Raw genomic sequence first — 27,221 nt, forward strand, 5'->3', positions numbered from 1 at the left:
ACACAAAAATAAAAAAACAAATAAAAAATACACACATCATTGTAAAATCAATACATTCATCGCTCCGCTCAGAATCTAAAAAGAAGGGTCATTAAAATCACCTTGTAAATAATTATTGAAGACCCTTTGCTTCAATTAAAAAATGTTCAACCTTTGGCAGCCAGTGTTATGATGGTGTCTGCGTCACCACTGACAATACTGATTGATAAATAAATAAAATACTAATGACGAGTTACTAAAACAATCACTAATGAATCAATAGTAAGGTTTAGGTTTAGTAGTAATAATAACATGCTTTAGCAGTTCATAACATTTTTGTGAACCATTAATACATTTTATTTTTCATGACACTCGGCATACGTCTCTACGATGACGTAATATTGTAACATAATTAAGTATGGTAAATTAATTAATTGAATGGTTCGATAAAATGTTTTAAAATTCATTCATGTTTAAGGAACCATTAACTCATTATTTATTCAACAAATATTTAGTGATTGTTTATGTACCTCAGGGCAAAAACCTGGAAAGAGATCAATAAATTATAAAAATAAACAACACGAAAAATGTGGTTACGTCCAAATAATAAGTCACATGCAATAATATCATTCTGTTAATCAGATGACGGAATCAATGGCATTTCTGGTATCAGACTATGGGGCGCCGATTTAGTATCAATATCATATTCAGTATCAAGAGGACTGGTGGTTGTGTAGAAATATATGTCAGTGATAGACGTTTAATAACAAACGTCTGTAACTGGGTATCAACACTAATCAAGTCTCAATAAACTAAATAGATTAATACATGTTGGGTTAGTATATGACTTTATTAAGAATGCAAAATAAAATACAAGCAAAGCATGTTAAAAAAAAATCTTGTCCTATGTTAGTACATATATATTATAAGGTATCATGAGTAATAGTATAGAGATAATAGTTATTATATTTAATACTCAAAAAAAAAGTAATTCAAAATTACAAAAAAAATTGAGATAAAAAAAATTTAATTAAATTTTTAAACAAAAAACATGGGTGTATTAACTGTGAATGAATGGTTCAGTTGATTTCTGGTTTGCTCATCTTCTAAATTATTCAGATTGATGGTTTTGCTAAAAATTAAACAAATGTTATTTTAATACTATAAAAGGTATCGTAATAAAATAACTAACTTTTCAATATAAGCCCGTGCTCTAAATGCAGCCAAATGGGCATAGTATGTAGGTGCCGGATATGAAACAGAACGAGTACAACGTACAAACATAAAGCAGAGGTAGAATGTCAGCTGTTCCAACTGGTCTTCAGTGAAATTATTGTCATCCCATATCAGATGATACTTGGTTGGTCGGGATGTGCCCTTGATAAATAAAAATAGTTAGTAATAATCTTTAAAGCTAAGATAACATATAAAAATTATATTAACTAACTTGAATACTAGCGTGGCTACACAAATAAAAATCAAGTTCTGTTGGATGGGTAATTTGAGTGTCTATAATTGTGCCAGAAGGGACATTAGCAAATTTCCCATCCATATCATAATTGAACTTGGGAAACATTCTGGTGTGATGTCGTTTCTGTACAACCAAAAATGTCACTGAAGGTTTGTAGGCAATATTGAGTCGGAGGCAAGCTCTTCGAATAGCAATCAGTTCATATTCCAACAACTGTAGAAATTGGCCTTCGCTTACACCATCTCTAAAATAAAATATTTTTTTTGGCACAGTTTTTGTTCTTTCTTTATATTTAAGCAACTGTATATGAACAATGTCTTCTAGATCTTGAATAATTTCTACTTTAGGAGATTGCAAGCGCCATTCCATATTGTATTGGCTTCCATAAATATCATGACTGGCTGCTACCTAAGATGGGGAAAATGTATTAAAAGATTAATAAGAGGATCATACCTATTTAAATTATTTTTTATAATGTTGATTGGTATATTTATCTTTTGTTTTATCTAAATAAATATAAATATCATATTAATCAAACAATTTAAGGTGTTTATTGAGATGATTTTCAATGATTAAAACAATTTAATTTATAACAAACAAATGTTGTTCACTGGGTAAATAAACATAATATAATCGATTATTAATTTTATCATTTTATTGGTAATTATTTTGATTTTGAACTAAATTTTGTTCATAATTTTGTTTTAATAGTTAGTGAATTTAATGATTGATGCTGGTTTTTAATTGGGAATTTAAATAATTTTATTTATTAATAAATTAATAAATTCTATAAAGTATTCATAATTTTTCTTTTTAAATTACAAAACATAATTATTTAACTTCAGAAAGAAATATATCTGTCTATAATAAATTAACTATGAAAAAAAAAATCTTAGAAACAAGAATTAATTATATTGTTTTGTTTTTAAAAAATTACTATTTTAGCTTACCCACTTGAAATATAAAAGTTGCAGTTACAATATATATAAGCTAAGTATCGTAATAGTGAGCTCTTTTAAGATTTCTTGAGTCAACATTAATAATTACTATTCATACGTAGTAGATGGCAGATGCGATGCCCTTAAAAATCCTAATGTACTAAAATGAATTGGGTAAATGGTAATTTACAGTTACATAAATTGTTTAAGATATATATATTTTTTTATAGATTCCTAAATTTAACTACTACTATAAATTTATAATTTAGAATAATTGTTATTTAGATTCACTTGAATAGCATGAACTTAATTTAAACTTACAGCAGCAACTGATGGAATAGTAGTCTGTTCAGGAGATGGATGTGTCACATCAGCTCCAAAAATAATTGCTCCATCCATACTAGGTGGGCTAAAACATAAATAATGTTATTTTATAAGACCTAATATACAATATTTATTTAGATGTGAAGCTTTCATTAGATTCAATTTAGATTACTTAAAAATATATTGTATTTACTTGTTCAACATACGCCAAAAAAAAAAAAAAAGGATCAAGTATAATTTAAAATATATTTATGCCCACCACCAGGAGTTATAAAAATGTTTATGAGCTGATATACCTATATATCATACATTGGCGATACAATAATGTGTTGTAATATGAATAATATCATTGATTCTAAATACTATAGATCGCTCACTGGCCGGTTTTTCGGTGGTATGAAATATTTACTCCCGGTAGATGGCGAGGCGACATGACTACTAGCAATTACAAGGTTATCCGATCTGACCAAACTGGGCGGCTGTGTTAATGGGTGCGGGCTTGTGGTTAGTAATGTCGGGTAACATTGTAATCGCTAGTAGTCACACGTCACCTCGCCACCTACCGGGAGTAAATATTTTGTGACACCGAAAAACCTGTCAGTGAGCAATTTATAGTATTTATAATCAATGATAATATGTTGTTGTCACGGTTACATAGCAATTTTTTTCTAACAATTTTGTATAATGGTTGCTATGCAACCAAAAAAAAATTGTGTGCATTACAGTAGGTATGAAAATGCAAAATTGCTTCTGAATAAAAAAGATTGAAAATGTAATATAAGGTTATAAATTAAAAAATTAAATGAATAAATTTAAAAAATATATATGCACAATTTTAGTAAATATGTTGTAATTATTGGACAGACAGTAAGAAACGTATCGAGTCAGTTTTTAAAAATTCAATATTACACTTTGTAGATGATTTTTTGCGAATCGACAGGTGGCACTGATATAGTTATCTTCTAAGATAATACATACTGGATTGAGCTATTAGTACACCACGCGTAGTCTGCACCTGAAGCCGTTATGGTTAGCCCCGATGAATTTATTGAGCATGCGTCAGAAATGAAAAAGATAGAGCAGGATGGGTAACATATTGCTGCAATGTTTTTTTAAATCGTAGCTCTATCCAGTATATCTTATAGTTATATTTTAGTCCGTGGTATTATCTAAGGCTATCTCATTCTTAATAGGACGCTACACAGATATTTGTTGTATCAGTCTTAAGTGTGTAACATAGCAAATTCATTCTCAGCAAATCCAAACACTAGTCAGTATATTGATTTATAAGTAATAAGTATATACCAATAATATAATTATTGAATTATTATTAGTCACAGCATATAAATAAGTTATAAAATATTCTTGGAAATGTCACACCAACCAATTAGTTGCATACAACTTTAATCAGAGTATTACAGACTACAGTGTATAACAAATGTAATTTTTACTCAATTTTATATATTTATAAACATACCTACACAATTTAACATGTTAAATGCATTTTTTTTTTATTTGTAAGGCATTTAAATCTGAGCCCTAAATTGACGATTGTTGAATATTAAGTTTTGATTTTGTTTTTTATAATTTGTAACAATGTATAGTTATAATATTATGTGCCTACTATATAATATATTCTTTTCAAAATGTAATAATCTTGTTTGTTTTAGTCATAATTGATGTCTGTCATTCAATATCCACGATTGTATAACTTTAATTGATAACCAAAGTACATTAGTGATAAATAAGAATATTTATCTATCCTGATGATGAAGTACAGACTATATAGTTAGTAAGAAATTAGTACTGTTAGTACAAGATATAACAACATTTTAGAGTGGGGCGAGCAAATGCAATTATATTATTACATTTACTGGAAGGTAACGAAAGAACCTTATTTTAAATACCAAAACAAAATAGATAGGTACCATCACAATTTTTTGATACACATTCCTCACTCTTTAATTCACCTATAACCTAGTTCTCCAATTCTTATTGGCTGTCAATCAAATATATTATATATAAGTGGAGAACACATCGGCTGGAAGTGAAGGAGATGCGCATACTAAAAAAAACTATTACAACTGTGATAATACATAAATATTTTGTCTTGATAAATAATAACTTTTTAAGGTTTATAACTTTGGTTGGAATTCTAACCAAATTATCTTAAAATTAAACTACATTGAATCATTAAAACAATATCACAAAATAAAATTCAAGGATTACTAAGGGTTACTGTGCAATGCCAGATTATGAAGACTGCTATATATTAAAATTGGCTAGTATTATTATATAATAATTAAAAATTTTAATTTATGCTTATAGAAATAAGAAAATAGTACAATGTGGCTTGTTTTTGTACTAAACAAATGGTTTACATCATATTAGCACACGACAAGTAGGTACAATATAGTAATTAAATATTAAATTTATATTATTTGTGGTCTGCACGAAAGCAATATTTTACTAATGTGGCCCACAGAAGAAAACTATGCTGGGCATCACTAATCTAGTATATTATTACCTGCTTCTGATGGCAAGAGTATGATTGATTCCGTTCAATTTTGAATTTATTTTTAGTAGAATATTGGAAGATGTTGATGTATTCATTTTAAACATAGTCTTGGATTTAATGCATTGTGTAAGAACACCAACTTCCAATTCTGATTTTTGCTTAACAGAAGCTAAAACAAAATTAAATTAAATTGATATTAAAATTATAAAAATAATAATACATATTATAATTTCTTTGAAAAACTAGGTACTGGTTTGGAATAGCCCTACTGGGACGAGTGAAAACATTATAGCCCCGCCACACAAACCTGTTATCTCCCTGCCATCCATAATAATAAATATAAAATAATGATATAATCATTAAAAAAAATGTTTAGACTTGTGTTAACAAATCCTTAAAATTAATTTTTATGATAATATATGAAACACAAACAAATATGTACTGTGATGTTTGATCGGTATATCGTTTTTAAATTTAAATTAGAAGAATAAATTCTTTGACTCTATCACAAATTTGTTAGTAGTAAGATAATTTTAGATTCTGAGCGGAGCAAAAGAATGTATTGGTTTTACAATGATGTGTTTTGATGTCTGTCAGCAACATTTTGGATAGTAAACATGCTTCAACTTTTGAGATCAGCATCTTTTCTGATGGAAAAATGAACCTAGTTGGTACTTTTGAGGGGTTAAAATTAAAAATTCCAAGTAGTTTTAGAAAGCGTCCAGAAAAACTACAAACAAATTATTACAAAATACCACTAAAAAATGGGATTTTAATTTCTAACGCTTTGTTTATTACCATAGCAACAAATAAAATAAAAAATAATAATGTTATAAGAACTACGCTAACAGCTCAGAATCGTTTTTTGTATACAATGGTTTATTATTGTATTCAAATATAACACATCCATTACAAACAACTACTGTATAGCAGTTGTCAACCTTTTTTTATTACTCACCATAAATTCCTGCAGGATAATCTGGAATAACAACCACAATTAATTCTGTATTGCAAGCTTTTTGCTTTGTAAAAACGTTCCCTATTGAGGTTTTTATATCAGCCAAACTACTCCTTGGCAAAAAACCGTTGATCACAGGATCCATTGGGTTTATAACAACATTCAAGTCTCTAGCACTCATCATCAAACTTTTTTCAAAGTTTCTAAAATAAAATAATAATAAATTATTAGTCAAAAGTAATTTTTGAGTAAAAAAGACACAATAACAATAATTATACTTTATGCTTGCAATATTAGTACGTTGGTCTAGATTCAATACAACCCATTTGTTAATATGTACGGCTTTAGAAAATCTATCAGGTCTCCAAACACCAGCTCTTGGTTTAGTTTCCTGGAAAATACACAAATAATATATTAGATAATATACTGCTGTGAAACAGAATTTTTATTCTAGGCATAACGGAAATGTTAAGATAAGTTTTAAACACCATACACCGAATATTAAATAACGAATTGAACAAAGTTTGAGTCATATAGAGTTGGTACATTTAACGGGCAACAAAGTGCACGGGATCTTAACTTGGTAAATTCTGATTTCACCAACACATTGAGTATAAAAATATTAACATTTCGAAAAAATTGTTTGGAAGTAATATAAATTACATTTGTTCTAAAGTTTTAATATGTATACCACTACATAGAATTATTTAAAGAATTGGCTATCTTAGCGCTCCTGGGGGACAATCACTGCATTAAATGCCATCAAAATACGACTCACTTTTCGACGCCGAGTGCCTATACCGTATTATCCATTTTCTACATCATGCTTAAAACGTTGCATTCCCATAGATATCAAAGTTGATATTTTTAAAACCATCAATAGGTTAATTGAAACACAAATAGTTATTAATTTCATCAAAACTAATTTAATAAAAATAATTACTATTATAAGGTTAGAAACATTGAATTAAAATTAAAATAAGCTTTGGTCAGATCAAATAATAAGTTACTGATTACTTTATCAATCAACTATCAAAAAAGTCTTAACTGTTAATACTTATATTACTATAGTATTTTAAAGTTTACCTTATTTTGAGCATAAGCCAAAGAAGGTTGATCCAAGACTCTAGCTGGTATTGAAGCAAAATGTTCTTTAACTTCAATACCAAATTCTTTCAATACAGGATCTTTGTTGTATGCAATGTCTTTGATGCAATTTTCAATAGTTTGTCGTCGTTCTCCAGGAGGTCGAGCTGCATTCTTCACCATGGCCGCAGTTTGAACTTCAGATAATTTTTTCAAACGCAATTGTCCTTTTTGAACATGGCACAGCTAAAAAATATATTGAAAAATGTAATTTGAATACAACATTTTTGAAAAATAATTCAGTTTTTTATGAATAAATGGTTTCAAAAAAAAAAAACCAACAAAAGTTAAAAACCATTGGATTATGAACTATTATGTATAAAGTTTTAACTATTAGCAGTGTTGGTTAAATGACTATTGAAAAGTAATAAAATTACGTTACTTATTACAATAAATATTATTATTTAAAAGACATTCGCGTTGCAAAACATTATTTTTATCACGTTACTTTACTTTTTCATTTAAAAAGTAAGGAGTTACAAATAACGTTACTTTTCTTAAAAAAAATAATTACAAAATCAGTACATCATAACGACTAATAAGTAGATAGTAGATAAATTGTTAATGCTTTAATGTTATACATGAACAATATGTATAGGTATTAATCTCTGGGATCTTTAATAATATTGTTGATCATTGTTTAAACTTTTGGAATTGTAAATTAATTTTATTGATTTTAGTTTTTCTTGAAGATCCTAGCCTCTAGTTTTTATCATACATTCTACATTCATAACTTATTTTAATAACACATTACATCATAGAAATTTAATTACTTTTAAAAAGTAATTTTGTTACAATTGCGTTAATTTAATTTAATTCATTAACGCCGTGCTTAGATTTTTTACAATCATTTTTGAGGTATAACATATGTTTTCAACAAAATGTTGATTAAAATTTTAAATAAAAAACTCCGGCGCTAATGGGTTCAATAAAATATAATGAAATTACTATAGCGTTAAGCTGGATTCACAGCTGTGTCGTGTCGATCAAATCGTATTGTGATTGGATATTACTTTTTTGGCATCATGTTATAACCAAGTTGCAACCGAGTATACCAAGAATTGACTACTGCTCAACTTTTAAGGGGGGTTCACACTTACACCGTGTCGTGTCGTGTCGTGTCAGATCGTATCTAGTTTTTATGATCGTGTGATCACATTTATCACGGTCATCATCGTTTCGTGGGTTTTATACCAAAATACAATACCAACGATACCAAAATTATTATCAATTCCAGTGATTTAATACATATTTACTTCAATTGGAATAGCAGTTTTCTTGTTAACGTTGCCAACATGTAAACAAGGTAAATTTGGATGCTTGATAACATAGTTCCGTGTAATTTTGAAGTATTGCACTACATTAAGTGTTTGTTTACCTCTAACAGGATCCTCCATCTCAAATCTATAAAGATAGTGTCATTAATAGTTATTATTTCACTCAAAAGGATGTAAGTGCACTATTGGTTTTCATAGCAAATTTTATGTTTACAATAATGATCATAATCATAATAATTTCTAAGACCAGAGTGAAATAACCTCTTTTAAAATTTAAATATAAGATTATTATCAAGAGCAACTCATATACTTTTTATTATATTTTAATTTTAAAGCGAGTTATGAGTATTTTAAAAATGTAAATTGATTGTACATCTTAAAATACTCATAACTTGTTTTAAAATTAAAATATAATATAAAAACCTATGAGATTCCATAGGGCATAGATAATAATATTACCTTTAAATTATATAAAAGGTCATTTCACTATAATTTTAGGAATTATTATGATTATAATTATGATAGAAAAAAAAAATTCTTATATTATATAATTGTGTTTTGTATTATTCTTATAGCAATGAAGTTACACTTTATTTGTTCTTAATGTGCTTTTACCCATGTCTATTTTTGTATAAATTTCATGAAAATGTAACCTATTTCTATAGTTTTATTATTAGTCTATTATATAATTTCCAGAAATAAGTGAAATGGTTATAACTTATAACTAGGGACCGGATTTATATGCACAAAATTTCTCAAAATATGCTTCTGAAAATGCTGTAATATGCTACAAAATATGCACTTAAAATTGAATCAACAATATTTTATTTAAAATTATGTAAAAATTAAGTATTAAAAAGTATAGAAAGGTTTTAAAAGTATAAAAAGTATTTTGTTGTCTTCACTAAATTCTTTGCCATTTAACATTCTTTATCGTCAATCTATGAAATATTAGCCCACATTAATAAAAAGTGAAGACTAAGATTGAATTCATATTTTACCTTATTGCACTGGATGCAAACAAATTTATTTATATAATGTAATATATATATATCAATGTCACATATTATGGGTATTTCATCTTATCTTTGGCAATAAAAACCAGTCGTAATTTTATCGATATTATGTGGCTGTGAACGTGAAAATATGACAAAAAAACAAAAATATGTGCTATAAATAATATGCACTATAACACAACAAATATGCATTTAATATGTTAAAGTGTTAAAATATGCAGTGGTCGGAACGCTACTAGTTTTTTTGATGCACACTAACGTTACAGCTACTCCCCCGAAAAAGTAGCTCGCTACCGCTATTGCTACTTTTTTTTAAATATAGCACGCTGCTTTTAATGCTATTGTTTAAATGTACCGCGCTTCTTTTTAGCTACATTTTCAAAAAATGTTCTTATTGAAAACTAGTGTTTGTAGTTTGCACTGATTTGACATTTGGTCACTGGTCAGGACCCAGGACAAAAACTTCACCAATACTACACTAATAATTACCATAATATGAATTAACAAATATAATCATAATTGATATTTTAATAATCACCAATTAGATTGTAGGTAGCGACAAAATAATGATAATTTTTGCTACGCTACCAGAAATGTTTAGAGCGCGCTATAGTATTTCGCTATCTAAGGCATAATGTAGCGACGGTACTTCAATTGCTACAAACAAAGTAGCATGCTACTGTAGCGTCGCTACAATTACCATGCTACTCCCAACCACTAAAAATATGCGAAATTCAATTAGCTTTATTTTAATGAGAATGATCTAACTCAGGGACAATTTTCATCAGATTTCAAAATGTTATAACTTATAATACAATAGATGACTGCTTAAATAGTTAACATAAGACCGGATATTGTAGTTTTATCAAATATAATTCAATATTAGAAATTAAACACGTAATGATTATTTATAACTTATATTAGAAATAATGGAAATTTACATTTTACAATAAGCTAACTTTGCTAATTAAGACAAATAATTAGACCATGTGTAGTGATCAAAATGTATGATTTAAAGAATTTATCATTTAAACATCATAATTTTTTATTTTTGTAGCTTCAGAAAATTACAAGAACAATTTCTAAATTACATGGATGATAAAATAACAATGATTACGTTCAAAATGCAGCATGTGACATTTAACTGTGCAAATCATTTTGTTTTCAGGAAGCTTTGGTCTCCTTATTCTAGGTTTCTTCATAAAAATTATTGTGAAATTATGTAATTTCCTTACTTTATAAGGTATTGTACTACTCGTAATATATATATTATATGGTGATAATAATATGTACTTACCTAAATCTAGAGGCAGTGTCAAGGAGACCAACTACTTTGTATGAACGTTTTGTATTGGGTTGATTTGGAACCGTAAAGTCAATTTTTAATCCTTTAACATAATTTGCTAATGTGTTGTAATTCCTTTGATCCATTTCTGAATTGAGATCACAATTCATTTCATTTGTTATGAAGTTTATTAACGGTTGATACTTGGGAAATCCTTTATGTGCCACTAAAAAAATATGAATAAATTCAATAGACATATTATAGAGTAGGACCAGACTGCGTAGATGCTACCTTAATGCTATATTATAGTGATATAGTACTACTGTACATTTAAAAATAATTGGCAATTTTGTAAAGTACTTGAGTAAATGTATTCAGATACTTATAAAAATTATTATAGACTTGTCCCCAATAATTAATTCAAGTCAAAAGTTTCTATAGTTGATATTTTTTAAATTACAACAAGTTAACTAAATCAATATTTTTCACTTAAATTTTCTATTTTTTTGATAATTTTTTTAACATTTTTAAAAAATAAATATACTTACCTGTATTAATATATTAAAATGCTATTAAAAGACTTACTTTGTACAACATTTTTAAAATTGTAGACCGAAAATGTTGTTTTAATTATATTTAACGAATAAATTAAAAAAATTTGTATCAATAAATTTCTTAGAAAAGCCAAAATATTTTTAAATTTTTATAGAACGCATATAGTAAATCATTTTTTTAATTTATGAGAATCTTTTATTTATCCCCCCCTCCCAACAAAATGAAAACTAGACCCAATTTGTACCAGAAGATTAAAGCATTCAGATTATGTATTATTTATAGTTTATTATTCACCATCTATATTAAGATAAGGTTTCCAACCCATAACAGGACTCTGAAAAAATCCTTTCCATAATTCCATTCCTTCACCCAAGTCAACTGGTGTAATACGTGGTACTGGGAAAAATGATCTTCCAACATTAGTGAATCTGTAACACACAATTATAATTAATTAAAATCATTCAAAACATTCAAAACTTTATAGAAAATTAAATAAACTGCAGTAGAAGGCACTTATTAGAACACTTTTGAACCAAGGTGAAGTGTGTCAATAAACCGATTGGTTTTATCTATATATGTATATGAAAATGGACCCTAATTCTATGTCATGGCATCATTTGAAAACGCATTTACCGATTTAGCTGATTTTTTTTTCTGTTGTGTTTGTAATTGTCAGGACAAGGTTTATATGAAAGAAAATTTTAGGAAAATCTACCAGAATAATAGAAAATCTGAATGTCAAAAAGACAACAGTGGTGCCATCTATTCAGCAAGAAAATAAGCTAAATAATAATACATTTTTGTTTATTGTATATACCTAAGTAAAAATGGTATTCCTAAAGCTAAATTAAACACATGCACATCATATACAACGTTTATTTTTTTATTTTAATAAAATATTTGTAATTATGTATGACCCTCGAGGGGTCTGCAATCCACCAGAGGATATATTGCTTGCACAATCACAAGCTTGTCTCATGGGCAACGCTGGTCGGGATGGCTATAATATAATATAATTGAACGTGTCCTGAATGACTCACTAACTGATCAAGGTAGAGCCTAAATAATGATAGCTTGAGGCTTGCAATTTTCATGGTACCACCATGTAAGTGTGCACTAAGAAAGTATTTTCAAAAATTTACATTTTACTGTGCTTGCACAAGTATTTTGAGATTCAAGATGATCGATGAAAATTTTTATGTTTTGAACACTACATCAAACATTAAATAACAGATTGAACAAAGTTTGAATCATAAAGAGTTGGTACTTTAAACAGGCAACAAAGTGCACAGGATCAGCTAGTTTATTGTAAAAAAAATGTATAATTTAAAAAAAAGTAGCTTCTTTGAAAAAAATGTGTATCTATCGATGTTGTTTTTCCCCATCTATACTGGCACAATGAGTTTAAAACCATGTTTGTGCCGCACTAAAATCGGACCCCACTGTTTGCCGTGCGTTTAAATAAAATAATAGTTGGACAATAAAATTTAGTATCGATCATAACGACATAAGAAAATGTACATTGTAATTACAGTACATAGGTTATTGCCAAATTACCAATGTGTTCTTACAATAATCAGATTGATTTACAGTATTTTAATATACAGCCAGTCTGTCCCTAGACATTTTGTTTCAATATCGCGATTGTATCAATTATCCGTGTTGTTAATAAGCGGCTTCTACTGTATTTTTGAAAATAAAACCAACTATCATTTTAGTGTTTCTTTAGATGAAAATGATTTTCCCCCAAAAGAACACAATATGGACAAATGGCATTTCAGTAAGATTGTGATGAGGGTGTGACAGGGACAAGTATAATAGATGTTCTTACAAAAGTTAAATACTTTTAAGAGGATGCCACACCTGCATGTATTGTCTCCGTCATACAAACGCGTAACATACCAAATTTACGCTCAGCAGTTCATGTTTTACGCCGTTAGCTTAAAAATTAGAGTAAATTGACCTATTATGAAACTTGATGGTAAGAACCTTATCTGTGTTTTGATGGAAGTTTTTTACAATAATTCAGTTATTAGGCAAGTTATGAGCATTTTTAATTTACATTTATTATACACGCATAACTCAATTAAAAACAGAATTATCGTATAATAATCTTATCGCAGCAGTTGAAATTATAGATAGATAGATTATCATCTATTATCAGGTCTATTGTTTAAGTTTGAAAATAAATACATATTTTTTTAATTAATGGAAATATTTCAATACATATATTTTTAATTAGTGAAATATGCAAAATTATGATTTTATATATATATGAATATATTATTCCCTTTAGGGGATTCGAAACCGTGATTTTCTGTTTGTGTCTAACATACATGCAACATAGAATTTTAGACTGGTTCTTTGCCAAACATACCAATTGATCTAATGAAGCGATAAGAATTCTATTAACAGATTTGAATTTGTCGCCAAGTCTACTTGAAATCGACTTTCCCACATTTTTGAATTCATCTCCCAAATTTCTAAAAATGTCATATTAAAAAAGAGTATTTAAAAATTGTTGTATTTTAATTTTTCGATAAGTTAAAATCAAAAAATCAAAAATGTAGGAAGGTCGATTTCAAGTAGACTTGACGACAAATTCAAATCTATTTTAAGAATTCTTATCGCTTCATTAGATCAATTGGTATGTTTAACAAAGAACCAGTCTAAAATCCTATTTCGCGTGTGAGTTAGACAAAAACAGAAAATCACGGTTTTGATCCCATATCAAAATATGCACTTATATGTATTCAGATTCTTACAAATTCATGACAATCTTACTCTCAAAGTTATGCATACATCCATTAAAAACATGTTTTTACATAGAAATCCATGCTCTACTTAAAACAGTTTATTTGTATTTAATATTGGAGTAAATTTACTTATTAGCAAATTGGCAGAGGGAAATATAAACTATGCTTGATTGTTTAAGATATTCTCTACAAATTCGATAATAAGCATTTTTGATCTAATATTAACTATATATAAACTGAAATAAGAATCAGGTATGTTCAAAGCAAGTTATAAGTATTTTACAAATGTTAACCATTTGTAAAATACTTGCCTCACATGCTTCAAAATTAAAGTATCAAATAAAAGCCTCAGAAGCCCTAAATAATAATTTTACCTATAGAATTTGCTATGTTGTATCATTTTAAGACAACACATATTTTACTAACCTTAATGCAAATGGTCGGTTTTTCAAAACAATATCCAATGCTTGAAATGCTTCGCCTGGAGGAGTGTTGGATGATCCAGATTTTAAATATTCCTGAATTTTATTCATCTGTATTGTATTGACAATTGAGGTTGAAATAGCAAAGTCCATCGATCTATTATTTTCGTCATTTACAACTGATACTGTATCAGATTTCTAAACATAAATAAATAATTACATGTAAGCAAGCAGTTTATCACTATATATTTATTGGTGAGATATGTAAACACATATTTTTTTTTAAAAAGATATTTTGGGAGTCTAAAAATTGTTGCCAGACGACAATTACTTCTGTGTTTATAATTTATATTATGTAAGTCACATTTTATGTGTAAAGTCATAAAATCATACATTTCTAAAGAGGATATCTTCATAATATGGTTCATATTATTTCAATAGTATTAAACATTATTTTAGGGTAGTTTATAGGAACGTATAAAAATAAAAGATAAATAATATTATACTCTGTAATTTAAAATGTAAACTAATGCATTATTATAATTTATAATTTAATAACTTAAATGAATGTATAAAAAACCTCAGAATAAAATAAATAAATATTAAATCCAAACAACAAAAAAAGGTCGACAAGAGGGTACCGCTCTCCTATACAGTATTTTCAAGTATGTCATTGTAATTGTAGTAATAATCACTAGTGTCGCTACCGTCAACTGTCTAGTCGACTGGGCACGACATCAGCCGACCTAAATTATTATTATTACTTTTGATTCTAACCTAACCTTAAGTAAGTTGTCAACACTTGTCTTAAGTATTATGTGTCTAGTGCCGCAACTATGTGTCCACACGCAAACCATGCTTTTGGTGATTTATTAAATTGTTATTTTCTTAAAACTATTGCCTTCAGTTTATTGCATCTGTTGTTCTTTCAATTATTATATTTAAATGTATTGATAACATTCAGTGTTAATTAATCCTGACTTTATTCCTACATAATGGATGTGTTATATTTAAATTCAATAATAAACCATTGCATCCAAAAAATATTCCTAGCATACTTGTTAATAATCAAATTTAATAAAAAAATTAATAAAAATCGAAAATATATCGTGGCTATAAATAGCTGAACTATTCAGTATTTTTTTTTTTTTTTGACGGTAGAATAGTTTGAGAGGAATCATCTATTAAAATATCTAATGTTAGCTATGAAAATAAAGACTTAAAATTTAAGAATTGTAAAAATTCTCATGGATATAAATAGCTTAAAAACAGTCAAAATAATGGTAATTTTAACATTTGGTGAATAGTTTTAGTGTCAATGGTTATTTTTTTTTTAATATCAATAAAATGTCAAAAATCAATAGATGAAAAATATGTTAATTTATCAGTAAATAACAAATATTGTAAACATTTTAAATTCAAACGCTTATAAAAAATGTATGTTACTTTCCAGTTAACTTTTTTTTTTTGTTTAAGGTAGAAAAATGTATAGGAAATCTTCTAGTGTAACTAAAAAAAAATAATCGAAGATACAAAAAATTTTTTCAGAAGGTATTACTATAAACAATATCTATGCACCATGACATTTTCAAAATATTTTGTTTTTTTTTTTGTTATTTGAAGGCATAAAAAATTTCAAATTTTAATAGTTTTTTTTAAAAATATTGTCGATAAAAAATAGTTTGTTCAGCCAAAAAACTTAAAAATATAATACAACGTTCTCTATAAGTTTTTGTTAGTGGAAATAAATATAAAAATTGAGTGTATATACGCAATATTTTTTAAGAACGTCTGAGGTATAGAAATTGGATATTCACCGTAAAACAAATTTATATCCAACAATGTTTTTGTATTGTTGTTATTCAAAAACTTTTGTTTGTAGAAACTTGAAGTTTTCATCAAATATTTATATTAGTGAATTGACATATTATCAAATCTTAAATTAGGAAAATTATTTGTGTTAGCTTTTCTCATAGTATTTCTCTATGGGCACTGTATGCATGGGGGGCTATGAGGGCTACAACCCCCACATACATTTTTGTAACCCCCTCATGGTGTTTACTTTCATTTAAAACATTTTATCCGAAATTAAAGTTTTAAAGTTTTTATAATTTTCTCTGAAATTCATCGAGTCTTCAACTATTAGAAGTTTAATTTTTAATGACAATATTATTGCACTTACTTACATAGGTATTAAGGTTAGGTAAGTGGTTATGCTAGTGGTTATGCTATTTTTCTCATAAACATGTTTATTTATATATGATAATAAGTCTAACAAAGAAGCAAATTTTGAACATTGGAAAAAAATACTTATTTTAAAATAATAAACTGTGTAATAAATGGCATGAAAAATAGGTTTTTAGTAGAAAGCCTAAAAATCGGTGCAGGAGTGGACCAATTTTATACAATTAAAATATGAAAGAAGTATTGAGATTGTTAATAAGTATGAGGTACCCATGAAGTTTAAAACTATATATTAAGATTAATATAAATGTTATTAAATATTTTTTTAAATGTATTTTCTAAAAAATATTAAACAAGTCCAGAAAATTTGAAGGCTGAAATGATAGTCCTAAAAAAATATGATAAATAAATAAAACTTTGAAATGGATGACATTATACCCATTGTTAACAACAATATTTTTCCAAATTTTTATAAACTTTTACAAACTGCACTGACTAAACTACAATAACCTCAAGTGAACCTTAATTGTCTGCAATGAGGCTAGAAATACTATGATAAATGATAGGTTTACAAACTTGTCAATACTTCATATCAAAAGTGATTTATCACACGCAATAGAAACAGAAAATGTACTCAATATTTTTGAAGAAAAATACAGACGCCTAAGTTTGATTTAATAATTTAATTTAAATTGTTTTATCTTTTATGTATTGTAAAATAAAATGTCAGGTTAAGCAGGAGTCAAATATAAATTGTTTTTTTCTAGTCCTATATTGATACACCCCACAGATAATTATACCAAATTACGCCCATGTATCTCTATTTAAGAGACTTATGAGTATGTAAAATATTACAATTTTAAATACTCATATATTGCAGAAAAATTGAAATATTATAAAAAAAAAGCCAATATAACAGAGAAAATGTTCTGAATTTTAAGTTTGATGATAGGTAACTTTATTCTAATATTCTAACAACACAAGAATAATTCTAATGGATGCAAATTTGCATCAGAAAGAAACCAATTCTGTTATATCATATTATATTAATGTTTGAATTATGTTTATTTTATCATATTATAATAATAAATAAATAACCAATAAAGGTTACGTCGCCACTAGCACACATAATTGTATTGACATTAAAATAACAAAATTAATCAGCATAATAGTCATATTGATACGCTTACAACTTTTTAAATTTAATAATAGGTGAAAATTCACTCTAATATTGAAAATTTAAATGAAATGAAGCTTAATTCGAACTACTAACTTTAATTAGTTGTTTTTCAATTGTAAAATGACAAAACGCACACGGGTGAGATATTTTTTTTATGTTACACGCATAACCAGTGGCATGGTGAACATTTATAAACCATGATGCACAGCATATATTTCAGTACCTACCCACTATTAATCCCCTGAATATATTATATAATAGATATAATAATTATAGGACTGTAAGTATTTTATTTTTTGTATATTATTGCGTATCTTAATGTATCAAGATAAGATGTAACATTCACCGCCCTTCCAATTCAACACCAAAAAAATAAAATGTCCACCATGATGCCTGGGCATCATAAAACCTCGTTCACCATGCCACTGTGTTAGCTGCCACATAACAAAAATATAAATCCGTCATTCACAAATACTTTGTGTCTTTGTGGCATACTAAAAGATATATTTTTAATTTTAAATTGACAAACATACCGCTTTTATCTCTTTTATAGTATACATATTTCTTCGCCCATCAAATGCAAAATTAATCTTCGGGTAATGTCTGCTGTTAAATTCTTCCAAAGCATTTCTATAAAGAAAGACAAATTTTATATAGGTATTAACTAATAATCAAAACATTAATTCTATAATTAAATACATATTAATATATTATAGTGTACATATGTTATATCAAATAACATTTGATCATTTATTGTGTAATATAGTAATTTTTGTCTACAAAATACAAAAACAATTAAGCATACATATAGTTAATCGTTAATAAAAAGTTAAACTATAAAAATAATTAAAATATTTAATATATCAATCTAAGTATTTTACTTATATCTTGAGTACACATTTTTAAAATATAATTCAAGCAAATCAAATATGATAAATATTAATATTTGGATAAAAGATATTTAATGAACATATTGATATTTATTATAAGTTAAAATAATTACCTAAGAAGTCTTTTAGGTAGTTCTGGTGTGAATTGTACATCTACATGGTAGACAACTTTTTTGAATAATTGGTCAAGGTTAAGAGGAAGATGATTCACTTCAATCTCAGTTGCACGCCCCAAAGAACCACCAGTTTTGGGATTTTTTCTTTTAGGAATATGTAAATTACTCTTTAAAATTACAATTTGTTGTTCAATTTGTTGACCGCCTAAATTAAATAAAACACTAGAAGTAGTAAAAATATACTTGAATATTATTTTATATTACCTTGAGTTGGAGATGATTTTGGAGCAGCGGATGAATTATTGCCTAACATAAAATTGTATTTAATTATATTAAAAGAAAAACAAATCATTATGTTTATTGAAATTGTTATGACAAAATAGATAGGGATGTCATAATTGTATGATATACGCAAAATAGCACAAGTCATTCACTTATTATAAATTGTTACTGTATCGATATCACATAATTATAGATCAAGGATGAGCAACTCAGATTTACCAGAGAGCCAATTTTAAGAAGTTTAAATTCTAGACGGCAAAAGCATAGACAGCAAAAAAAAAGTTAAAATATTTTTTTAAGCACAACAATAGTAAAATAAATTGCTTTAATCACAATATCATACAATATCCTTAGTAATATTATAGCCTATAGGCTAATTGTCTTTGCTCAGAATCGATTTTCTTATACAATGATTTTTAGATTCTGAGCGAAGTGATGAATGTATTTATTTTACAATGATGTGTGTTATTTTTTTCATTTTTTTATTTTACTGTCCGTCATCACCTTTTAGGACAGTAAAAATGCTTGGATTTTCTTCAACAGTAACTTTTCTGATAGGAAAGTGAATATAGTTGGAACTTTAGGGGGTCAAAAGTAAAAATTCAACTGTAATTTTCAAGAACATGAAAAACAAAAGAAAAATTTAGGAAAAACAGGAATTTTAACGCAAAATCTGTTTTCAAGAAAATCAATTTTGGTTTTTGGTGCAACTCTAAAACAAATGACCGTAGGTACATGAAATTTTGATTGAATGTTTATATTAGTATTTTTTATACACGATAACATATTCCAAATATTTTGAGCTGTCTACGGACATTCAGTTTCCATGTTATTTAGTTTTTTTTTCTATAAATATCAATAAAATTTTATTTGTTGGTTAAAAAAGCTTGAAAATTTAATAGAAGGCTCCTAGGTTAATGTTTCAAAGAGCAGATGAAAAAAATTAAAAATCGATAGTCACAATTTTTTTTATGAGCATTTAAAGTTCAAATATTGACAAAATACATAAAAATGACGAAAAATTGCAAATTAATTTGAGTTAGAAATTCATAAAAAATTTTCCTTTTAAATTTAAGATTTGAAAATATAATACAAGATTCCTCATGAGTTTGTATACCTTTATAAAAAAAAAATGTCTACAAAAAAGTCAAATTAAATTTTTATGAGCGTTTGAAATTCATATTTTTACAACATTTGATATTCACTCGATTTCTCATGTATTTGTTGTAATTAAAAAAAGAATGACTGTAGACACTTGAAAATTACACTGAATGTTTATATTAGCATTTTCTATACGCGATAAAATTTATAAAATAATTTGACTCTTTTTGAGCTGTTTACAGACATAAAATTTTATTTGTTGGGTAAAAAAGCGTGAAAAATTAATGCAAGGCTCCTACTGTATTGTTACAGTATTGTTACAATGACATTTGAAAAATATTAAAAATTCTTAGTCACAGTTTTTTTTTTATAAGCATTGAAAGTTCAAATTTTAACAAAATTTATCAAATTTATAATTTAATAATTATTTTGTAGTTAAAAATGTATAAAATGTTCAACTTTTACAGCCAAGGATTGAAAATTGAAAACAAGGCTCTACGTAAATAGGTTATGTATAAATTACTTTATTCACAATAATATCATCAAATATACTTGGTAATATCATAGGGTGACTGACCGTTTTGGCTCAGAATCGTTTTTCTTATACAATGATATTATATCATTGAATTCAAATTTAACACCATCCATTACAGTGACCCACTTGTAACCTACTGTACAGCAGAGCGACATCCACTTACACACCTTTTTACCATACTAACACCTAATGTATAGCGAGAGTTAACTAATTTTTTTTAGTTTTCCCTAAGTAATGCTTTTGAAGACAAGGAAATATATTATTTTTGACCTCCCAAAGTACCAACTAGATTCAATTTTCCAGCAGAAAAGATGTAGAAGTTAAAAAATGAAGCATTTTAACTGTCCAAAGAAGTAATGCTAGACATAAAAAAACATATAGGTAATATCATTGTAAAATCAATCATTTATTGCTCCACTTAAAATCTCTATTTAAACTTTAGAGTATTAAGTTTAAAAATATAGCACCAGCAAGATAAAAATGAGGCCTTTTCTATTCTGGCCAAGTTGTCAGTTGCCTATCCCTTTTATAGATGATTAATTGTTGTTATTGAATTTAGTTAAATGAGAAAAGGCAAAAGCCGGCAGCTATATTTGCACAGAATATGCTCTTAACTAGAATATTACTAACACACCTATCTATTTTCAAATTTATCATTGTCTTCTATTAAATTACCTTCAGATTGCTTTTGATTTGGTTTTGTCCCGGCCGGTTGATTCTGTTTCTGAGTTTGTTTAGGCTCTGCAGATTGATTCTGCTTTTGGTTTGGTTTTTGATTTGCATCTTTTGGTTTATTTTGTTTCTGTGGTGTCTGCTGTTTTTTATTCGGCTTACTTTGAGACATTTGCGGAAAGTCTTTTAATCCTGTTCATTAATTAATTTATGTTATTTGATATAGGTACAGTGAGATCACAATTTCAGGTAACACTAATTTTTTGGTCAGATGACTAGTGGTTAGTTTTCACCACAGATTAATATACAACATTTATTAACACTCAAATTAAAAAAAGAGGTTTTTTCAAAATGTTTAAGAGGACGCTACGTCCACATGTGTTGTCTCCGTCTTACAAATGTACAACATAGCAAAAACTGTTTTAAGCGGGACAACTAAAGCCCTCTGTGTTTATAGTAGGATTACCAAAAATTTTAAATGCATATGGAAGAACTTTTTCTGTGTCGTAGCATTTATATTATTTGGATAACTTAACACAATTAAAGTCACCAGTTCAAGAACATTGCGTTTTTTTAATTAGACATTATTGGTGAGGGCTATCAAAAAAATAACGCTATAACACAGATAAAATTATTTCTATGCGTTGTGGAATTTTTGTAATTCTACTATAAATACAGAGGGACTATACTTGTCATATGTCGCAAAACAGTTTTTGCGAAGTTGTACATTTTTTTCCCTTTTGTGGTATCAGTACAAGGGGGCCAAACTGTTTGCCTATTGCTTGGCACCATAGATAATATATATTGTATATTATCTATGCTTGATACCTATGTACCATTGTTTTATAACACAATAATATGTCAGATGACCTTTAAAGAGTACAAGACTACTTTCCTTAGCATGATAGTGTGTATGCATAGAGTCAATGCTCCTTATGGGTATATTGTACATTTATAAGACAGAGACAAAATATGCAAGCGTAGTGTCCTCTAAATTTACCTGTAATCAACTATTCTTTACGTTTTTCAAGTAATTTTATTTTTTCAGTTTCTTATTCAATTTTAAAACATTTTGAAACAAACCCTTCACTCTCTTTTTAGCATAATTATGTTTTTAATTTTTATAATTAATTTCTGGACATCAAATTATGAATAACAATGTTTAAATACTAAATTTTTTGTTATATTTTTTTTGTGTTTGGTTTCTTACATAATGATTACAATTTATAATTTTTTTATTGTGAAATTTTACTTCATTTTTCACTACTTATAATATCAAGATAATCAGATACTGTATTTAACTATTTTAATTTGATGATAAAAACTCTATTGTTTTTAAACTTAAGATCCATATTATGTACCTTAGTTTAGGTGTTGTTATAAGTAACTGATTACTCTTTTAAGAGAATGTCAGCGCACTATTTGTTTTCTCTTTCTTGCCAACGCACAACATAGACAAAACGCATTTACGCAGAATCATTTTTTCTATGTTTTTAAGTAATCTTAGAGTAAAATTACATATTACAATAAATGTACAGAATAGTATTTTTGAAGGAATGATATCGATTTGTCTAAATATTGTCTCAAAACAATTTAAACATAATTTAAATTTACATTTTTTTGTTTATTTTGAAAATTGAATACAAAGTCAAAGAACAATAAAATATAAAAGTGATATGTCATTCCCTCAAAAATATTATTTTCAATCTCTTTTGTATTTGGTGATTTTACTCTAAGATTACTTAAAAACATAGAAAAAATGATTCTGCGTTAATGCGTTTTGTCTGTGTTGTGCGTGGTTTACAGAGAGAAAACAAATAGTGCGCTGACATCCTCTCAATAAGTGCTAATATTAATGATTTTCAATATAAATAACAGACAAAATTATTATAATTTTTCGGGAATGCTATTACAATACTCGCATAGCTGCTAGGATGAATGCAGAACAATATGGAGAGGTACCATCTGCCCTATAATATGTTCTACAACTTTAACAAGGGTTAAATACTAGTAGACAAAATAACGATATCCAACAAAAGTGTAATAAAATATGTTTTATGAAGATTCAGAAGTACGAGTACTAGCTTACATACGAGCTAACCCTTTATCGTCACTTGTACATATTGCTCCAGAAATAGGTTATGTCCAATTTAAATTTTCTAAGAATATTAACTCTGGACTTAACTGTTGGTTTTAGTTTTATAAAATATCTGTGATAAAAAGTAAGTGAATGAGCACATAATTGTACTTTTTTTAAGCACATAGGTTGCATATTAAAGTACATTCGTGCCCATTATTATTATTAGTAGTAGTAGTATAGTAGTAGTGAATATTGTTATTATTTTTATTAATGCAGTAAAATAAACAAAAATATCACATTCAAAAAATTTAGAATATAAATATTTATGAATTTTATTCATAACATTATGTCCAGAAATTAATTATAAAGATTAAAAACTAAGTTGTCCAAAAAGCAGTGAAGGATTTTGTATCAAAATGTTATATGATATAATGAGATAAAAAAAATAATTAAAAAACAAAAAAAAAATCAGGTAAATTAATTTTTTTTTTATATATGACAGGTGATTGTTATTTATACAATTTTTAATTTAGAGCCCAGTGTGATAAGGTCAAATCAACTTATGCAAATACGGTCAATCCAAATCATGTGCTAAAAATAGGTGTTACCATTTAACAAAATACATGTTGTATTGCGCATCAAGTGTTAAAAATTTTAATATTTCACAAAATGTGTATTTCTTCTGTACCCAAAAACTAATTTCAATAAAAGTTCAACCGGCTTAAATATATAATGTTATTTGAAATTATAATCACACTATAGATCAAGATTAAAGAAAATGATTATGCTAAATAATAGAAAGGTGAGCACAAGTGCATCAGGGAGTACAGACCAGCTACACCACATTAAAGGGACCTGTTAGCAGTAATGTTTCTATTTAGAGCATCAGGAAAATAGATCAAATAAATAGGAATTTAGGCAAGAATATTAATATAAGAGTATATTTATCTAATGAGCATTTTGTATAATTTAACCAAGCAAAATCTAAATCATGGTTTCTAGATTAGTATTAAAGCTTAAACACCAAATTTGAGGAGAATATTTTTAGATACCTAATGGCATTTCATTGTAATAAAATATAATCCAACAAAGAAGTTAAATTGTTTTACAAAAAGAATTTGCCATTATCTTGAAAATAGTCCACTACAAATTTGGTATTATGTCTTAGAAATTTCATATTAGCATGGATACCACAATTAGATATGATGTATAGACATTTTGTAATAGTTTTTGTTGGATGATTGTCAGTTGGATACATCATAAAATAATGTAAATCAGTCTTTTAAAAAAGTTTACATAAATTACAACAATTTAATAAACTACCTGAGGTTGATGGTTCTTGACTTTGTCCAACATTAGTATTTGAACTATCTTGTTGAACACCTTTAAAAATAAAGAAAGTACATAATGTAGATATGATTGTGTTTTAATTATTAAAAATATAAAAACAATGCCTATTTACAAATAAATATATTAGGTATATTATTGTCAGAATGCTCCCAAAGTTAAACTACCTAAAGTGGACATTTAATAAAGCATGACATATGTAATTTATTGTTAAATGACTGAAGTAGATTTCATAAAATGGTAATATAGTTTCTAATAATTAATCAATAACTTTGTTATAGAATCGGAGTAATAATTAATAATACATTTATCACATTTATTTTGTTTAAGAGGATGTTGTACCAGCATATGTTGTCTTTGTCTTACGAATGTATGACATTTTTTGTTCACCAGTTTCAATAGTGAATTGTTAGTTTTGATAGTAGAGTGAATTATTATCAAACTTTAATGTAAAAACATTATCTGTGTTCTCCTCATTGGTTTTTTATATTTTAATTTTGTGAATTATGAGAAAGTTCAAATATTAATATTTAACATACTGAATATCAAAACTGACAAACATAAATTTTCCATGATGTATGCGTGTAAGATGGAGACAACATATGCGGGTACAATGTCCTCTTAACTTTATCAAAGAAAATTCACAATTTTTCATTAAACAAATGCACGTGTTGAATGCTAATTGTTAGGCCAGTCCTACACGATTCGTGTACATTTCAAATACATATATATAAATTGCTGCGCTTTATGTATGACAGTCGTATAGGAGGTATATTTTAATCATAGATCATAGCAATTATTTTAGATATTTTAAGTCACTTGTGCTTTCCGATTGTTGTCAATAAAAAAAGAAAAAAAAGGTTAAACAGAATATACGAGTTGTGTATGAAAGACATAATTTTAAGTTGAAAATATATGCGGGCATCCCTATAATTGTCATGACATGGGTTATTCAATTTCATACTCTAGATTAAATATAGTCAAGTAAATGAGATTTTTATTTTACCTTTTTTCTGCTTTTTCTTTCCTGGGACACCTGAAAAGCAAAATTACTCCAAATTATGTCACACCTACTTAAAAAAAATATATTTGTTTATAGTACCAGGAGTTCCAGTGTTTGGCTGATTGGGATTCATTATAGCAATTGAATGAATTCAAGTGCACACTGCACTGTAATGAAATTAAACGTCTAACAAGCGGTACACAGAAAATGTCAGATTCATCGCTAAAACAAGAAAGATATTATGTTATCAAAATATCACAGATTACATAGTTAATATTATACAGATTAATAAAATCTGTGCCAATACTATGTGTCAGTGTCATATAAACAAAAAGGCGACCCAATACTTACGGTGCATGAAGTTAGATTATAGTAGTTCAAGTGACCTTGTTCTTGCTAGAACTAACAGGCAGACTGTACTAGAGCAGTGTGTCAAGTATCAGATAAGCAAAACTCGAAATCCGAAATCACAATATTCGACGACGATGAACGAGTAGAGACCAAAGACCGCAGGTGCGGACGGCGGACCGACGAATGACGAGTGTCGACTAAAATTTTCAGTCTGCCGTCTACTCTAAAAAGTGTAACACAATTTTACAAATGACGTAATTACCTACTATACGGTATCGTAATTTTACTACTGCGCACTTAAAAATTCCAATGGTGATTACTGTTTTACTTATATTATACTTATCTATGGTGACTGCAACTTACTCACTACCAAGTACCAAATTACATAGAATTGTCACCTTTGTTATTGAACGAGTGATGGTGTTTGGTGGTCGAAAGTACAGTGCAGAACATGGATAAAAATGTTATAATGTTAAAATGTCATGACAATGCAATTTCCACTTTACAGTATATCCAACCCTCTTTGGCTACTCCTCCATGAACACCACGTCACCACATATTATTATTATTATTATAACCACAGATAATACATTTTTTATTATCCATGACTAGCTCTGGAAAATTCGGGGGCCCGTTGGACTCGCTGAAGCATTATTTCGACTACTTATCGTGTACACTGTACGAACACAAATTAAAGGGAAAAAAGTGGATAAGTGGATGTCGCTCTGCTGTACAGTAGGTTACAAGTGGGTCACTGTAATGGATGGTGTTAAATTTGAATTCAATGATATAATATCATTGTATAAGAAAAACGATTCTGAGCGAAAACCAATAT

The 27,221-nt window shown here is 27.5% G+C and overlaps 1 protein-coding gene across 3 annotated transcripts; it reads right to left on the reverse strand.

Moving 5' to 3' along the window:
* Positions 1-810: 810 nt before the first annotated feature.
* Positions 811-26,813, reverse strand: LOC132937925 (protein argonaute-2). Of its 3 annotated transcripts, none has more exons than XM_061004543.1 (21): positions 26,684-26,813; positions 26,387-26,609; positions 26,135-26,257; positions 26,039-26,068; positions 25,009-25,068; positions 21,609-21,797; positions 19,280-19,321; positions 19,013-19,220; positions 18,543-18,639; positions 14,650-14,843; positions 11,762-11,895; positions 10,925-11,138; positions 8,591-8,738; positions 7,275-7,520; positions 6,467-6,579; positions 6,189-6,391; positions 5,240-5,399; positions 2,710-2,797; positions 1,427-1,858; positions 1,172-1,356; positions 811-1,111 (listed from the first exon to the last, which is right to left on the reverse strand). In XM_061004543.1, exons 3-21 carry the CDS (start codon positions 26,166-26,168, stop codon positions 1,018-1,020), a joined length of 2,871 nt encoding a protein of 956 aa, XP_060860526.1. In that variant the 5' UTR covers positions 26,169-26,257; positions 26,387-26,609; positions 26,684-26,813; the 3' UTR covers positions 811-1,017. The 3 variants fall into 3 exon arrangements, with proteins under 3 accessions (XP_060860526.1, XP_060860527.1, XP_060860525.1); XM_061004544.1 differs by having other exon boundaries at positions 26,387-26,604; positions 26,684-26,702; XM_061004542.1 differs by having other exon boundaries at positions 26,387-26,748.
* Between the last annotated feature and the right edge of the window lie 408 nt (positions 26,814-27,221).

Source organism: Metopolophium dirhodum, chromosome 2 (genome assembly GCF_019925205.1).
Source record: "Metopolophium dirhodum isolate CAU chromosome 2, ASM1992520v1, whole genome shotgun sequence".
NCBI lineage: Eukaryota > Metazoa > Arthropoda > Insecta > Hemiptera > Aphididae > Metopolophium > Metopolophium dirhodum.